At 34.3% G+C, this 19,026-nt stretch overlaps 1 protein-coding gene across 1 annotated transcript in view; it reads left to right on the plus strand.

Annotated features, from left to right (window-relative positions):
- Positions 1–1,003: 1,003 nt before the first annotated feature.
- The window catches only part of ABCD2 (ATP binding cassette subfamily D member 2), an 89,843-nt gene continuing 71,820 nt past the window's right edge, over positions 1,004–19,026 (plus strand). Inside the window, exons 1-3 of the mRNA XM_007166912.2 lie at positions 1,004–2,066; positions 3,572–3,752; positions 16,473–16,594. Of these exons, the coding sequence (XP_007166974.1) occupies positions 1,131–2,066; positions 3,572–3,752; positions 16,473–16,594 (1,239 nt within the window). The 5' untranslated portion in view covers positions 1,004–1,130. The remainder of the gene's footprint in view (positions 2,067–3,571; positions 3,753–16,472; positions 16,595–19,026) is intronic.

Here is a 19,026-nt window from a genome sequence, read left to right on the forward strand (position 1 = left end):
CGTAAGATCCTGAAGAAGCTATTTCTACCATCTAACTCCTGTTTGATTCCCAAATGGTTAACTTTTGATTATAAAGTAACATACCTCCAAGTAACAACTCTAAAGGACACAAGAGGGTGGTAGAAGTGAAACACTGCTCTCATTTATTTAATAGTCACCTTGTAAATAATCACCAATGCATCAGATCTCTATTGCTAAAAATAGCAGTTATGGGGCTGGAAGGTTTTCATTATAAGGACAAGTAAACTTTGGAATGGACGCATAGCAAAGAATTATTTTCTATTATACAGAAGACTTATCTCCTATTTATTTACAAAAAAATAGGCTCAACTTGTCTGATAGGTTCTGGGACTTCATGTGAAATTACAGAGACGGAAAAAAAAATTTAATGGGGGAGGGAGGAGTGCCGGAAAACAGATCCAAGTACTTGATACTTTGTTTTTTTCCAGTGCCCCTCCCATTTGTCACTTTCATCTCTCTCCCTTTCAGATTCATTCCATACCCTTTTCATTATATGTTGATCTTCGTGTCCCTCTTCTCTCATCTCCCCAGTTCCTCCTCCCTCATTCGTTTTTTAGCTCTTAGAAATCTCACTTTCTTTTTGCTCTTCCTCTGTGGTATCTACTAAAACCTTAGAGAAGTGATGTATTTTCTGAAACTTCTGTGGGTTTCTAAGTGACGCTGAGCATGCTCAGTCGCTAGGGCAGGTTTTGTCGCCAGCAGCTGCCCTGATTCGACCTCTCCAAAAATAGACATTTAACTCTGAACTGTTTAAGGATGTAATTCGTTTTGTTCTCTCTTCATTTTCAAGGTTCAAAGGAAAGCAGCGAGGATTCCAGGGGTCCCGTCGCCCCTACAGCCAATGAGGGGCCTGAGAGGGAGGAGCTTGGGGCTGCTTGGTGCAGCTTGAGCTTCTGAGGGAATCATCCCCAGTAGACGCAGTGGAGTCTGTGCTGTGCTGCATGTCACAGAACAAAATCTTAAAAAAATAAAAACAAAAAAACAGAAGAGGAGAAACGCTGCAGAGTATGGAACGCTGTAGAACTTCCTGAAACATTTGCTTGGGATTCCCGGGGAGCATGATCTTTTAAAACCAATTCTTTCTGAAGCCGGTTTGGGTAACTGGGAAAATGATACATATGCTAAATGCAGCAGCTGATCGAGTGAAATGGACCAGATCGAGGACTGCTAAAAGGGCTGCCTGCGTGGTGGCTGCAGCCTATGCTCTGAAAACCCTCTCTCCCATCATTGGCAAGCGTTTAAAGCAATCTGGCCACTGCAAGAAAAAAGAAGCTTACCCGGCTGCAGAGAACAGAGAAATACTGCATTGCACCGAGGCCACTTGTAAAAAACCTTCGCCTGGAGTGAATGCAGATTTTTTTAAACAGCTACTAGAACTTCGGAAAATTCTCTTCCCAAAACTTGTGACCACTGAGACAGGATGGCTCTGCCTCCACTCAGTAGCTCTAATCTCAAGAACCTTTCTGTCTATCTATGTAGCTGGTTTGGATGGAAAAATCGTGAAAAGCATTGTGGAAAAGAAGCCTCGGACTTTCATCATCAAATTAATCAAGTGGCTTATGATAGCCATCCCTGCCACCTTTGTCAACAGTGCAATAAGGTACCTAGAGGGCAAATTGGCCTTGGCCTTCAGAACTCGCCTAGTCGACCATGCCTATGAAACCTATTTTACAAATCAGACTTATTATAAGGTGATCAATATGGATGGGAGGCTGGCAAACCCTGACCAGTCTCTTACTGAGGATATTATGATGTTCTCTCAGTCTGTGGCTCACTTGTATTCCAATCTGACCAAACCTATTTTAGATGTAATCCTGACTTCCTATACACTCATCAAGACTGCTACATCCAGAGGAGCAAGCCCAATTGGGCCCACCCTTTTAGCAGGGCTTGTGGTATATGCCACTGCTAAAGTGTTAAAAGCCTGCTCTCCCAAATTTGGTAAATTGGTGGCTGAAGAAGCTCATAGGAAAGGCTATTTGCGGTATGTGCACTCCAGAATTATAGCCAATGTTGAAGAAATTGCCTTCTACAGAGGACATAAGGTAAGAAAGAAATTAAGGTGACGGGTGAAATGTGAGACTGTTCAAGCTGCCACTGCAGTGCTAGATACCATCTGTTGTACTGTTGATGGACCCACTTCTTTAGGGTTTTAGATTCTTATGACATTCAAACCTGTATTAAAATATATGCTCCATTACCCTTTTTAATCACAAGCTGTTAAAGAATTATATGTAGAGTGCAAACTTTTCTAAAGTTTCATGAAAATAACATTTTCAGCATTCTAAAAAAGTCTACTTAGTCTCAGTTATCCAAATATGCTCAGAATTATCTCTAAAGCATTTTCTTAAAACTGAAATCCTAAGTAGATGGTCCTAGAACATTGAAGAAAATATATGTTTAGAAACTAAGTAAACATACTTCCACTGAGATGGAAAATTTAGGATGGCATTGTTTGTTTGTTTGTTTTTCAAGAGAAAAAAAAGTGCTTTCGTATGAAAGACAGGTGTGACAATTTTGCATGCCTGGTCCATGATGGAGTTCCTCAGTTCTAAGAAGTGCAGGAGAGTGGCTTACAAATGGCATTTCCATTACTCTTAATGTTCAGTACCCTATTTTGACACAAATAAAAAAGGTAGTGAAATAAAATTTTATCTAGCTTAGAGGGAAAAGCTAAGATTAGAGATGAAGAGGAAAATAGGAGTTCCAGAATGTTATTTTTAAATATTAAAGATTTTCAACATTAAACAGGTCCCTTAAATAGTTAACCTGATTACATAAACTTGCAGTACATTAAAGACTTTTTAAGGTGATGCATCTGAAATCGTAATACAAATGACTTGGCAAATGAAATAGTAAGTTATTCTAAAGTTGAAATGGTATTATAATTACGAAGCAGAATTATTTAATTTTGAAACATCATCAATAACAACAAAAAAAGAAATTTTATAGTAGTACCAATCTGAAGAAGAAAATTTAAAGCAAATTTAGGACTTCTATTCCCACTTGAAAATTGGCTTAATACGTTGTAGTAATCATATTTATGTCATTCTTGAATCACTGAGCTCAGTGATATAAATTATAGCATGTTGTAGGCTTCTTGCATTTAAGACAAAACCTAGTAAATTGAGTTAGTTCAAAAGTGGAGTCTAATTACACATATACATGTCATGTGTTTATTTTCAGATATTTTTGCTGTAATCAAAAAGGATAAGGTTCTGTTTATTCATGTCTTACGGAATATCATTTAATTTTAACATCTTATACATATAAATTTGAAAACATAAGTATAAATCACTTGTATATATTTATATTTAACATTATATTTACTGAATATCAGACATTTAAAAAATAATACAGGTGTGATTACAACTAAATAATGACTAATTCTGACATTAATCTGTATTTACTGATTGTTAGAATCACAGATAATAGTATACTAAGTAAAACAAAATAATATGTAATTATCTTTAAAGAAAGTCCTCAAGCATACGTTATTTATTTTTATAGTTCATACTAGGTTAATTCTTATCTCTTTTTCTCTCCATAGGTAGAAATGAAGCAACTCCAGAAAAGTTACAAAGCTTTAGCAAATCAGATGAACCTCATTTTATCCAAACGTTTGTGGTACATCATGATAGAGCAGTTCTTGATGAAGTATGTTTGGAGCAGCAGTGGACTAATTATGGTGGCTCTACCTATTATCACTGCAACTGGCTTTGCAGATGGTGGTAATGGCATTTATGCTTAATATTAAATATATGTTTCTGATTATTTCTCTTTAAGGTGTCACTGCTGGAGTTATGTCAGTGAATTGTGTAGCCATCCTTCTATAGTCCTTAATGGTCAGACACAATGGCAGACTTTGCAACATCCAGTAATAAGACCAGCAGTATGAAAGAAGTGACTCAAAAGACCTTTCCAGTTCTGTGATATTTCAGAAATCTCTGATGTAGTGTTTTTGGGAGTTGATCGTGAGCAATTTTAATTATACTGCCTAATATAGAATGATTCTCTAGTTTACAGTTCAACTCAACACAAATTAATACCTTCAAAAAGAGTATAATAGAAAGTCTCCCCAAGTGTTGTAAATTTCAGTTCTGCACATAGCATGCATTTAGTCTATAAATATTCTATAACTAGATCTGCCCTGATTTGTGATTTGAATAGTTGGTTGACTACATTAGACAACTAATAATACTGTTTCAGGGAGAGTTTCATGCCATGGAACAAGGTCTCCTCTACTTGTAGGTAATATAGAAAACCTCCTATTTGGTGGTATTGTGAGGATAGGGGTTGTAAAGTTGCAGGTGTCTAATTCTATCCTACCACTGTCCCAGTGTTTTTTTTTAATCAACATTTTTCATCCTTTGGAACAACTAAGAAAGATAAAGACAAGGAGGACAATATTAAAATGTTATGTAATACTTGAGATGGGAGTTTGGGTCTTAATTGGCAGGACAGAGGGGGATTAATTAAAGAAGCAGCATTTTCCTCTCTTTTTCTGAAGTAAAATATTCCCCCTCCTCTTTAAAAACCACTTGACCAAAATTGGTCTTAGTGTTGAAGGAGCTAGACAAAAACATGGGCTTTGTGGTGAGACAGAGCTTTGCTCAACTCTGCTTTCCCTCTTTCTGTCTGTGTCCTTTTAGTCATGTTAATTAAACTGTCTAAACCTCAGTTTCCTCATCTGTAAAATGAGAATCAGAAAGGCTACTTCAGAGTGGGATGGTGAGGATTTAGTAGAATAATGTATCAAGAGCATGTATCAAGAACATTGACATGGTGACAATTATTGCCTGGAAAACAAAAGGCAACACTAAGAAAAATGTAACAGAATTCACACTATTTTACAGTTATTTTTGGTGTAGAATTAAGTATTAATAGTTATTTGTTTGAAGTCATCCAATAAAAAGTAAAAAATTACCATATGCTTTAATATTTAAAACAGTGCTTTAATGCTTTACCAATTCTCACAAAAACACCTGTCAAATTTGAGTCATTCTTAACCTAAAATTGTTCATTTTGGTAAAGTAGGATTTGTCAATCCCTTGTGGTAAGTGCTATATATATACCAAATGTACTCTGCAACTCAACTGTCTAATAGTGTATTTAGACCACTAGGAAAACTGAATTTTATCTGTTTATTGTTTTCAAAATTCGTTTTAATCATTTTAAAAAGCTTCTATTGAAAAAGGCATTGTTAGTATTTTTAGATTTAATCCTTTCATAATGAAATAAAATAAATTGCTTTTTCAAAAGGGTATTAGAGAAAAAAAGACAAAAATGTATGGTCTTAAGATTAGTTTTACTAAGAAATTTAACAAAATTGTCAGATATTCATAGTGAATATCTATCCATCAGTTTATGGATATTTTAAAAGTTTCATGTATAATGTATATTAGAAACTACCCCAATGACAAAATTATGGTGTTGTTCTGTTAGTCTTTGGAAGAACTGGTCTTATTAGAAAACCCTGGAGTATTCAACATAGAACAGAGAAAATGCAGCTATTAATGGTGACAAATTAACCCCACAGAGACCAGTAAGAAGTAAACAATGTATGCAAACAATCTAACAATCTTCTGTAGGTGATGTAATAAGATATTTAAAAATAAATCCTACAAATCTTGAAAATACAATAGTAAATTAAAGAAACAGCATTAAAATTTTAGATTGAAATTGTGCTAATAATCACATTGATGCAATTGAAACAAAATAATTCTTAAAGCTTCTTTTCAAAAGAAAATTTTATAAAAAGAAAAGCAATATAAGAATTTCATAGAAGAATAAAATGAATTCATATGATAATATTAAGAGAGTATGCTTCAATATCTTCTGTAATTTCTAAGGTTACTGTGATGATGATGACATACCACATGAAAACATTGTTATCATTTTACTCAGACAAAATAATTGATTTTTTTTTTAGATAATGATATTATCTTTGAGGCTTTAGGTCTTGGAATTAAATACTATCTATCCTAATCTAGTCTTCAATCTTAATTTATACTTACGCCCTGAGTTGTCTCTTATATTAGAGATAAATTAAGCACATGATAGTACATATTTTAATGCAAAAATAGATGGAAAGAAATGGATGAGTAAGAGAGGGATGGCAAAGAGAAAAGGGAGAAAAAGCAGAAAAGAGGAAAGAAAGAGAAGAGTAAAGGAAGAAACAGGCCACTGTTCAAATCTTGACTCTGCTAGTTAGTAGTTATCCATCCTTAAGAAAGTTACAGAAACTTTATATGCCTCAGTTTTCCTTTCTTAACTATAGGAATAATAGTATATATTTTACAGAATTGTTATGAAATTAAAAATAATGTATTTAACGTGCCTTGAAACAGTCCATGGCAAATAGTAAGAATTTAGGTGGAAGCAATGGTTAATATTTATTACATTCTTACTATGTGGGCTCTGGTATCAGATTGCCTGGGTTCAAATGCTGGCTCTTTTGCTTACTGGGCTGTGACTTTGGACAAATCATTTAACCTTTTTGTACTTCAGTTTCCCCATTTCCAAGATGGGGGAAATTATAGCAGGGTTGTTATGAAGATTAAGGAAGAGCCCATGTGTAAAATTTAGAGCAATGCCTGCATCATAGGAAATGCTCAATAGATGTTTGCTGGCCTGATTATTGTTAAAAGAGCAAGGCATTTGAAAGTGATTAGGAAGTTGGAGGTAAAGATGCAAATAGGAGGAATAGCCTACATAAATTGTTTGAGAGGAGGAAAGAAAAATAGTTCTGTAGTAGATTGGTTACACCATCTAGCTACAACTTTAAGTAAAATCTGTGGTAAGGACAGGATTATGGACCAAATGGTTGAAAAAGGTATTGAAATGGTTAATTTTGTATCATCTCTATTATCTTTATAGAGGACATTACCCCTTTATTTGCTTCATATTAAGAGAAAGACTGAAATTATGTGAAGAAAATAGTTAGTTGGGAGCTATAATCTCAGTTGTTTAATGTTATAGGCCACTTCCACTTTTCTTCTCTTTATATCAAAAGCAGTTCTGGGCAAGGCCAGGGAAAGCTACTTATAGGTCTCTCCCGCCAGACCTTATTACAGACACCTAACGAGTAGGGAAGAGAGCAGCTAAGCCACTGGCACTGCCAGTGTTGGCAATCTGCTAGTGTGAGGTGGCACATCAGAAGTAGCAACTGAGAGATACTGTTCTTAGGAATAGAACTATATTCTACCTATCACCCTAGTAACATGGGTGATGTTTGTATTCTCAAAATGTACCTGCAACAAGATTAGATCCATAGCTCCTGCTGCATTAGTATGTCTCATATTCCAATGTCAAATTATTCAAATAAAATGTTATATTATAGGTCAGTTTAGATATGATTACTCTCCTGTCGACCAATAACAGTAATTATCAATATATATCAAAGACATACTTTTAGCTGTAAGTAGCTATGCATATATGTAGTTATGATTTTTAAAGTATAACACATATGTGAACAAGACACAATCATTAGTGCACCACTCAACCAATTGTCACCAAGTTAAGACATATACATAATCACAACTCAGAAGAAATAGAACCTTACCTTCATCCCAGAAGCCTCCATACCCCTTCCCAGTCCTATCTTCATCATTAGCCCCCCACCCCAACTCCACTTACTCCTGCCCTTGCCATGCCACAGCAAAGATAATTATTTTACTGACCATTCATTTTTTGAATCTTCTATAAATAGTATCGTATAGTACGCATGAGCATTCTAGTCGCTCCACATCTTTGTCAATGTTTGACGTCAGTCTTTTTCGTTTAGGCATTTTTCATCTTAGGCATATGGTGAGTGTATAGTGGTACTTTACTGTGGTCTTAGTTTTCATTTCTTTGATGGCTAATGAGATTAAGCACTTTTTATTCATTTATTGGCCATTTGGATAGCTGTTCTTATGAAGTGCTGATAATTTTTTTGATTAATTTTAAATTAGCTTATCTTTTTTTTCTAATTGATTTGTGAGAGCTGTTATGTATTCTGTAATAAGTCACACACACACAAAATCTCAAATATCTTTTCCCACTTGATTCTTCCTTTTTCAGTCTCTTAACAGTGTCCAAGAGAAGTTATCATTTTAATATAGTTCAATTTATCAATCATTTTCTTTGTGGTTAATGGTTTGATGTCCTGTTTAAGAAACATTTGTCTAACCCAAGGTCATAAAGATACTCTCCAATTTTATCTTTTAGAAATTTATTGGTTTTTCATTTCACATTGATATCATCAATCTATTTAGAGTTCATATTTATATATGGTATGAAGTAGAGTAAGGCTATAGTTTTTGCTGAGATTTGTCAAGATGACAAAGGTAACATGTAAATGAAATTAAATAAACTCAGATTATAAAAGCAAAGGATAAAAGTACAAAAGAATAGCCTACTTTTTTTAACTTTTAAAAATTAATAGACTTAAACCTGAGTTATAAAATTCTTTCTCATCTTTTCAGTGAAATAGCAACAGATGTGACTATGTTTCAATACATACTTATTATTAGCAGTGATGAAAAGTAGCAGTAAAATGAGCAGATATGTTAACTATTTAATCCTTAAATGTGGAACTTTTGAAAAAATATTTTAAATATTTGGTGAGGAAAATGAAATGTGTTTACCTAGGATACAAAATAGGCGAGTGCTTTAGGTCATGAATTTATATCTCTGACACTAAGGAATCTTGCCTTGTCATAGAAGTTATTTGCTAATGTGTGCATGACAAAATACTCTTGCACTGTTCTCAAACTACCTGCCAAAGAAAAACCAGTAGAATAAGTCAAATGAAGTCTTTCCAGAGCTATTTGTAATTTTGTTACAAATTCATAATTTTAAAAGCATGGAGAAAGCCCAGTAGATAATAATCTGCCAAAGCAACATAGAAGTTACCATGCCATACAGAACACCAGTCCATCTGTGCTAGTGTTATTTCTTTTTTTAAATTTTATTTTATTTATTTATTTTTATACAGCAGGTTCTTATTAGTTATCTGTTTTCTACATATTAGTGTATATATGTCAATCCCAATCTCCAAATTCATCCCACCACAACCCCTGGGCTTTCCCCCCATGGTGCCCATAAGTTTGTTCTCTACACCTGTGTCTCTATTTCTTCCTTGCAAACTGGTTCGTCTGTACCATTTTTCTAGATTCCACATACATACATTAATAGACGATATTTGTTTTTCTCTTTTTGACTTGCTTCACTGTGTATGACAGTCTCTAGGTTCATCCATGTCTCTACAAATGACCCATTTTCGTTCCTTTTGTGGCTGAGTAAAATTCCATTGTATATGTGTACCACATCTTCTTTATTCATTCATCTATCAATGGGCATTTAGGTTGCTTCCATGACCTGGCTATTGTAAAGAGTGCTGCAATGAACACTGGCGTGCATGTGTCTTTTTGAATTATGGTTTTTTCTGGGTATATGACCAGCAGTGGGATTGCTGGATCGTATGGTAGTTCCAGTTTTAGTTTTTTAAGGAACCTCCATACTGTTCTCCATAGTGGCTGTATCAATTTATGTTCCCACCAACAGTGAAAGCAGGTTCCCTTTTCTCAACACCCACTCCAGCATTTATCGTTTGGATTTTTTGATGATGGCCATTCTAACCAGTGTGAGGTGATACCTCATTGTAGTTTTGATTTGCATTTCTCTAATAATTAGTGATGTTGAGCAGCTTTTCATGTGCCTCTTGGCCATCTGTATGTCTTCTTTAGAGAAATGTCTGTTTAGGTCTTCTGCCCACTTTTTGATTGGATTGTTTCCCTTTTTAATATTGAGCTGCATGAGCTGTTTATATATTTTGGAGATTAATCCTTTGTCCATTGATTTGTTTGCAAATATATTCTCCCATTCTGAGGGTTGTCTTTTTGTCTTGTTTATAGTTTCCTTTTCTTTGCAAAAGCTTTTAAGTTTCAGTAGGTCTCATTTGTTTATTTTTGGGTTTTTTCCATTACTCTACGTGGTGGGTCAAAAAAGATCTTGCTGTGATTTATGTCAAAGAGTGTTCTTCCTATGTTTTCCTCTAAGAGTTTTATAGCGTCTGGCCTTACATTTAGGTCTTTAATCCATTTTGACTTTATTTCTGTGTATGGTGTTAGGAAGTGTTCTAGTTTCATTCTTTTACATGTAGCTGTCCAGTTTTCCCAGCACCACTTATTAAAGAGACAGTCTTTTCTCCATTGTATATCCTTGCCTCCTTTGTCATAGATTAGTTGACCATATGTGCGTGGGTTTATCTCTGGGCTTTCTATCCTTTTCAATTGATCTATATTTCTGTTTTTGTGCCAGTACCATACTGTCTTGATTACTGTAGCTTTGTAGTATAGTCTGAAGTCAGGGAGCCTGATTCCTCCAGCTCTGTTTTTCTTTCTGAAGATTGCTTTCACTATTGGGGATCTTTTGTGTTTCCATACAAATTTTGAAATTTTTTGTTCTAGTTCTGTGAAAAATGCCACTGGTAATTTGATAGGGATTGCATGAATCTGTAGGTTGCTTTGGGTAGTATAGTCATTTTCACAATATTGAGTCTTCCAGTCCAAGAACATGGTATATCTCTCCATCTGTTTGTGTCATCTTTTTTTTTAACACCTTTATTAGAGTATAATTGCTTTACAATGGTGTGTTAGTTTCTGCTTTATAACACAGTGAATCAGCTATACATATACATATATCCCCATATCTCCTCCCTCTTATGTCTACTTCCCACCCTCCCTATCCCACCCCTGTAGGTGGTCACAAAGCACTGAACTGATCTCCCTGTGCTATGCGGCTGCTTCCCAGTAGCTATTTTACATTTGGTAGTGTATATATGTCCACTTTGATTTGTTTCATCAGTGTTTTATAGTTTTCTGAGTACAGGTCTTTACCTCCTTAGGTAGGTTTATTCCCAGGTATTTTATTCTTTTTGTTGCAATGGTGAATGGGATTGTTTCCTTAATTTCTCTTTCTGATCTTTTGTTGTTAGTGTGTAAGAATGCAAGAGATTTCTGTGTGTTAATTTTGTATCCTGAAACTTTACCAAATTTATTGATTAGCTCTAGTAGTTTTCTGGTGGCATCTTTAGGATTCTCTATGTATAGTATCATGTCATCTGCAAACAGTGACAGTTTTACTTCTTCTTTTCCAATTTGTATTTCTTTTATTTCTTTTTCTTCTCTGATTGCTGTGGCTAGGACTTCCAAAACTATGTTGAATAATAGTGGACATCCTTGTCTTTTTCCAGATCTTAGTGGAAATGCTTTCAGTTTTTCACCATTGAGAATGATGTTTGCTCTGGGTTTGTCATATACGGCCTTTGTTATGTTGAGGTAGGTTCCCTCCCAGCCCACTTTCTGTAGAGTTTTTATCATAAATGGGTGTTGAATTATGTCAAAAGCATTTTCTGCATCTATTGAAATGATCATATGGTGTTTATTCTTCAGTTTGTTAATATGGTGTATCACATTGATTGATTTGTGTATATTTAAGAATCCTTGCATTCCTGGGATAAATCCCACTTAATCATGGTGTATGATCCTTTTAATGTGTTTTTATATTCTGTTTGATAGTATTTGTTGAGGAGTTTTGCATCTATATTCATCAGTGATATTGGTCTGTAATTTTCTTTTTTTGTAGTATCTCTATCTGGTTTTGGTATCAGGGTGATGGTGGCCTCATAGAGTGAGTTTGGGAGTGTTCCTTCCTCTGCAATTTTTAGAAGAGTTTGAGAAGCATGGGTGTTAGCTCTTCTCTAAATGTTTGATAGAATTCACATTTGAAGCCATCTGGTCCTGGACTTTTGTTTGTTGGAAGATTTGTAATCATAGTTTCAATTTCATTACTTGTGATTGATCTGTTCATATTTTCTTTTCCTTCCTGGTTCAGTCTTGGAAGGTTATACCTTTCTAGGAGTTTGTCCATTTCTTCCAGGTTGTCCATTTTATTGGCATAGAGTTGCTTGTAGTAGTCTCTTAGGATGCTTTGTATTTCTGCAGTGTCCGTTGTAACTTCTCCTTTTTCATTTCTAAATTTATTGATTTGAGTCCTCTCCCTCTTTTTCTTGATGAGTCTGGCTAAAGATTTATCAAGTGTGTTTATCTTCTCAAAGAACCAGCTTTTAGTTTTATTGATCTTTGCTATTGTTTTCTTTGTTTCTATTTCATTTATTTCTGATCTGATCTTTATGATTTCTTTCCTTCTACTAACTTTGGGTTTTGTTTGTTCTTTCTCTAGTTCCTTAGGTGTAAAGTTAGATTGTTTATTTGAGATTGTTCTTGTTTCCTGAGGTAGTCTTGTATTGCTATAAACTTCCCTCTTAGGACTGCTTTTGCTACATCCCATAGGTTTTAGATCATTGTATTTCTGTTGTAATTTGTCTCTAGGCAGTTTTTGATTTCCTCTTTGATTTCTTCAGTGATCTCTTGGTCATTTAGTAACATATGGTTTGGCCTCCTTGTGTTTGTGTTTTTTTCCCTGTAATTCATTTCTAATCTCATAGCATTGTGGTCAGAAAAGATGCTTGATATGATTTCAAATTTCTTAGATTCACCAAGGCTTGATTTGTGACCCAAAGTGTGATCTATCCTTGAGAATGTTCTGTGTGCACTTGAGAAGAAAGTGTAATCTGTTGTTTTTGGATGGAATGTCCTATAAATATCAATTAAAGCTATCTGGTCTATTGTGTCATTTAAAGCTTCTGTTTCCTTATTTATTTTCATTTTGGATGATCTGTCCTTTGGTGTAAGTAAGGTGTTAAAGTCCCCCACTATTATTGTGTTACTGTTGATTTCCTCTATTATAGCCATTAGCATTTGCCTTATGTATTGAAGTGCTCCTGTTTTGGGTGCATATATATTTATAATTGTTTTATCTTCTTCTTGGATTGATCCCTTGATCATTATGTAGTGTCCTTCCTTGTCTCTTGTAACACTATTTTAAAGTCTATTTTATCTGATATGAGCATAGGTACTCCAACTTTCTTTTGATTACTATTTGCATGGACTATCTTTTTCCATCCCCTCACTGTCCATCTGTATGTGTCCCTAGGTCTGAAGTCGGTCTCTTGTAGACAGCATATATATGGGTCTTGTTTATGTATCCATTCAGTGAGCCTGTGTCTTTTGGTTGGAACTTTAATCCATTCTCATTTAAGGTAATTATCAATATGTATGTTCCTATTACCATTTTCTTAATTATTTTGGGTGTGTTTTTGTAGGTCCTTTTCTTCTCTTGTGTTTTCTGCTTAGAGAAGTTTCTTTAGCATTTGTTGTAGAGCTGGTTTGGTTGTGCTGAATTCTCTTAGCTTTTGCTTGTCTGTAAAGCTTTTGCTTTCTCTGTCAAATCTGAATTAGATCCTTGCCAGGTAGAGTAGTCTTGGTTGTAGGTTCTTCCCTTTCATTACTTTAAATACATCATGCTACTCCCTTCTGGCTTGTAGAGTTTCTGCTGAGAAGTCAGCTGTTAACCTTATGGGAGTTCCCTTGTATGTTAGTTGTCATTTTTCCCTTGTAGCTTTTAATAATTTTTCTTTGTCTTTAATTTTTTTCAATTTGGTGACTATGTGTTCAGCGTTTTTCTCTTTGGGGTTTTCCTGACTGAGACTGTCTATGCTTCCTGGACTCGGGTGGCTATTTCCTTTCCCATGTTAGGGAAGTTTTCAACTATAATCTCTTCAAATATTTTCTTGAGTCCTTTCTCTCTCTCTTCTCCTTCTGGGACCCCTATAATGCGACTGTTTTTGCGTTTAATGTTGTCCCAGAGGTCTCTTAGGTTGTCTTCATTTCTTTCTATTCTTTTTTCTTTTTTCTGTTCTGTGGCAGTTAATTCCAGCATTCTGTCTTCCAGGTCACTTATCCGTTCTTCTGCCTCAGTTATTCTGCTATTGATTCCTTCTGGTGTATTTTTCATTTCAGTTATTGTACTATTCATCTATGTTTGTTTGTTCTTTAGTTCTTCTAGGTGTTTGTTTTTTAATTCTTCTAGGTCTTTGTTAAACATTTCTTGTATCTTCTCGATCTTTGCCTCCATTCTTTTTCCGAGGTCCTGGATCATCTTCACTGTCATTATTCTGAATTCTTTTTCTGGTAGGTTGCCTATCTCCACTTCATTTAGTTGTTTTCCTGGGGTTTTATCTTGTTCCTTCATCTGGTACATAGTCCTCTGCCTTTTCATTTTGTCTGTCTTTCTGTGAATGTGGTTTTTGTTTCGCAAGCTGCAGTATTGTAGTTCTTCTTGCTTCTGATCAGTGTTATTTCTTCTTAACAGAGGCTATCAGTGAAAGCTATTATTCAAACCCCTTTTAACCCAAATTCATAAAATCCCATAATTATTTTAGATCATCAGCCAGATTCTCTGAGCCAAAACTATTCTTAGCACTTTAACTGATACCACAATCACTATTTTGGTAGCTTGCTGAGAATCCTTTGTTAATTTTTTGTGGCTATCTAAATTTTTCACACATTTAAATGTGTTTAAGAATATCTACATTCTGTTCCCAGCCTATTTAGCCATTCAGGTCTTTCTCTCATCACTTATACTAACACTCAAAGCCTTTCTTTTTTCATTCTTCAAGGAAACAGACTAACTTCAAGGGAACTAAAGATAGTTCTCTGGAGCAGTACTTAACTCTCGAGCTAGGAGGCCCCCCATGAACTCATGGTTTTTCTGATACTTGAGTAAAATCAGTGCTTAACACCAACCCATACTGTAACTTGACCAGGTTATTATTCAATTGGCATTGCTTGAAATTTCCCTTCTTTGAGACATTGCTTATGCTGTACTTGTGATCTTTTAAAATTGTATGCAGTCTTCAAGGCCTCACTCTCAGTCTACTCCTCCATGAAGCATTTCTTGTCTCTTGCAGCAAGAAATTATTTTTGCATCCTTCAAATGTGTCATATTAACTCTCCTCATAGGCTGCCCTGCATTGTTATTTGGGAACTTGTCTTCTTTCTCCTATCAAACTGTAAGCTTCCTAAGGAAAGAATCTGAAAATTACATTTAATCCTTGCATATCCGGTAACACCTTGCCTAATTTCTTGTAAATCCAGCTGTTCAGTAAATATCTGCTGAGTGAATTTTACCTTATATTATGCATGGATCCCTTTCAAACTCAGCTGAGCTGTCTATGAGCAAGTAAAGGTGAAAGTATCTGGTAGTTATAGCAGGGCACATGTTAAATATTTGCATGTCATGGAGAAAAAAAAAAAAAAAAACCTTTTCACTGAGATAAATCCAAGCAAAATAAATAGCAAAGTGGGCCCATGGCTATTTATATTATTCTAATTTCTTCATTAATTTGCAGCTTTCAATTTAGAATTTTGGTGATAGTCCATAGAAATACCAGATAGAGAATCAAATTGATGCCAAGATTAAAGTAATGACCTGGAGAGAATAATTTTGAAGAATAATACTAAATGGAGTAGATATGCAATAATAACAATAACACTTAGAGAAAATAATAACACCTAACATTTAAGAGCAATTATTATAAACCATGGATTAGGCTAACACTTTTTTTGTATTTCCCCTTTAAATCTCACAACAACCTTCTGAGATAGAATTGTTTGAGATAGTACTATTATTTCCCTCATTTACACATGAGAAAGTAGCATGGAGAAGATTAGTGGCTTGCTCTACTAACCTTACTACTTGCCAATAAGTAGTAGAGTCTGGACTCTAACCTAGTCTGACTTCTGGCTCTTAACCATAATTCTGCATTGACAGCAATTTAGGATATTTATCTATCTATCCATCCATCCATTCAATACACATTAAGGAGTACTGTGTTCTAGACACTCTGGTGAGTACTAGGAATAATGAATAAAATAGTCTTGCCCCTTAAAGAACTTACAGTCCACTGGAAAAGCCAGACAAGGGTTTCCAGGGAAACCTGTACTAAAGAGCTAACTCTTTAAGAAAGAGCTTGGCAAAAAAGAAAGTATATTAAGGTCAGAAAATATTATATATGCAAATACCAGAGAATAAGCAGAATATTGCATGGTTGGGGTGTTGCTAAACTGTAGGGTGAAAGTTGAAACAGGTAGACAGAGCTAGTATGAGGGTCAGCTACTTTGCATTTCTATTAAAGAAATCACACTAGAAATATTTGCTTAGATTCTAGTTAATGGTATTTTATTGACTGAATCAGTAGTATTTTATTACCTAGCTCTAATAAGGGCAGAACGTTGACTTTGGTAAGGGTTGAAAGAATGCTAAATGAAAATAGTCTTAATTCCTATAGATTTAATTCTTCTAACTCTCCTTCTAGAAAAATAATAAGACAAAGGAAAATTTAAATAAAATCTGGTACAAACACTATTTTTTAAATAATTCATTAATTCCTAGGAAATTGCTGATACTAATGAAAAGTTTTCATACGGTTGTTTTAGTCACAGTCTCAGTACAAAACAAAACAGTTACTTAAAAAATTCGACAGTTTTGTAATTTGCTTTCAGATCTAGAGGATGATCGAAAGCAAGCTATGGTTAGTGAGCGGACAGAAGCGTTTACCACTGCTCGAAATTTATTGGCCTCTGGAGCTGATGCTATTGAAAGGATTATGTCTTCATACAAAGAGGTACTTGCATTTCTTGTTATCAATTTGATTAAAATAAGATATATGAAAATCACGCAAAAATGTAAATTACCACATATGTTTGTTATTTTGGAAACATCTTTTCTCTACCAAAATTTGCTAAGAGTATAATCAAGATAAAGGACAACAACTCCCAAGTCTATTGCTGCTAATACCTTTCAATTTTTATACTCTCAATTGTCAACTCCTTTTTCTGTCTATAGTACGACATATTTGCTCTTAAATTTTACTAAAAGGCCCTTTGGTATGGATTTTGGAGCCAGAGTGCCTAAATTTAAATTCTTGCTCCAGTATTTACAAATTATATGAACTTGACCTGTTTGTGTCTGTTTCTTGATCTATAAAATGGGGATAATGATAGTGATGACTTTGTTGAGTTGTTGTGATAGTAAGCACTTTAATGTTAGCCAATAATATTACTTATATACCTTGCAAACTTTTACTTATACTTCAGGACAAGTCAAGCCTTACCAACCACGTATAAAAAACCATCTTGTGATTCCACTTTCTTTCTGACTTCCCTGCAGAGTCTGGGTCTTCCTTCTCTGTGTTCATAGTTCATCTGGTGCTTTACCACATTATAATTGTCTATCTTTTGCATAAGACCCTGAGTGGAAAGCAGGAACTATCTTATTCATATTTACATTCCTAATATCTATTTTAATGCTTGGAACATTGTATATGGTCAGTAAATATTTGCTGAGAGAATGGTAATAAGACCTACAGATAGCACAGGGTTAATATTAAAAATCACTTTATTCAATTCAGATATTAAATAATATTCCCATGGACAGTCATTCTCACTATTAATTACTCTTGTGGCTTTTGCATCAATATAAATTGCCAGAGCATCATTATAAATTTAGCTACCTATTAAACTATCCTTGAATAAATTATATTAAATAGTTGCAAAGTTTGTGATTTGCTGACAAAACTTTTCAATGTCATTTAACAACTGATTTATTGAATTGGTTTTTTTTAAAAAAGGTAAAACCAGTTGTTTAGGGCCACAAAACAAGACAACTCAATTAATACTTTTTTTTCAAATAGTAATTTTGATAATCTGGAGACACAGTTTTGGGGATAGCTTTTTCAGCTAATAAATTACTTATTATTAAAATTAAATGAGAAATCAAAATTTTATATATCTCACATTCAAACACTTTGCTATCTAAGTCACAGAGAGAATATCAGTTCTTTTTTCTAGATTGTCTCCAACACAAGAAATGATTGCATTTTGTTTTATTTTGCCTGTATGTGCATTGAATCATAGGACTTTCACTTCTAAAGAATCTTATTACTCCTGTGAAAGCACGTGAAAGCATCATGGATTCTCCACTAGCTCTAGAGGGAAGAAGGTTTCTTTTTAGACAAACCCCCTTGTCTTATATCCCAAAGTAATTTGTCCACAGTCACATTCTCATTTTTTTTTTTTTTTTTTGACACTCTTTGCCCATTCATCCCTGCAGCCTGGTCTACTAATTCAATGCCTCCTGCCTTTCTTTAATTGACCTCCACATTTGTTTTGGATTTTTTTAATGCAACTATATTTACTTAGGTTTCTTTGGATCCATATTTTGTTAATCCTTAGTTCTGTTTTCCTCTACTTGGGAACTCAAGAGATTCTTCTAGATAACATTTTAGAAATTATCCTATATAATAGCTATAACATTAATATATAGAAATGAAATACTAATCTAATTATAGATCTCTTACACAGTAGAGACATGTGGTAGAAGGCTTTTAACAATAATACCTGCTCATTCACTGTTTAAGTTTTGCACACACAAAAATCTTACACAATGTTGGTAATGTATTAGTCCATAGTTTATTGTTTAAGAGACATTTATTAGTGACATGCCTTGCTTATTGATACCAATTTCCTACTAAACAGTTCTGTAAGAGAATGGTTTTTGTTGCTTCCTTTTCACTGAGAAAGATGGTCTTGACAGGACATGAGTCATCTTTCAGATGAGTCACCTTGATAACAAGGTGTTCTTTTAATAGAAAAGCAACAGAGATTCAACCTAAATTGGACAACTGGCAGAATAGGAGCAAGATACCACTCTATTGAGCCTTTTGAACTAAAGCAGAGATTTATCTCATCTTATAATCTCATCTAGAAAAAAAGTCATATTTAATATTTTTCTTTGGGCATATAAATCATGTTTGGCTTGAAAAGAAACTGAATTTTGTGGGATTTGGACTGAAAAGGATTTAAAGCTTTTCACTGAGCTCACGCCCAATATTGATATCCACCTGCAGGGGTATTTTCTCTGGCCAAACTTAGGAATTGTGACAATCAGTTTGACTCAGAAATGTCATTTCATAATAAGAAAAATATGAATTTTTCTTCTATTTTTAATTGAAAAAAGATATCAAAATAAAGAATCATTATTTCACTGAATGGATTT

The sequence above is a fragment of the Balaenoptera acutorostrata genome, chromosome 11, assembly GCF_949987535.1.
Source record: "Balaenoptera acutorostrata chromosome 11, mBalAcu1.1, whole genome shotgun sequence".
NCBI lineage: Eukaryota > Metazoa > Chordata > Mammalia > Artiodactyla > Balaenopteridae > Balaenoptera > Balaenoptera acutorostrata.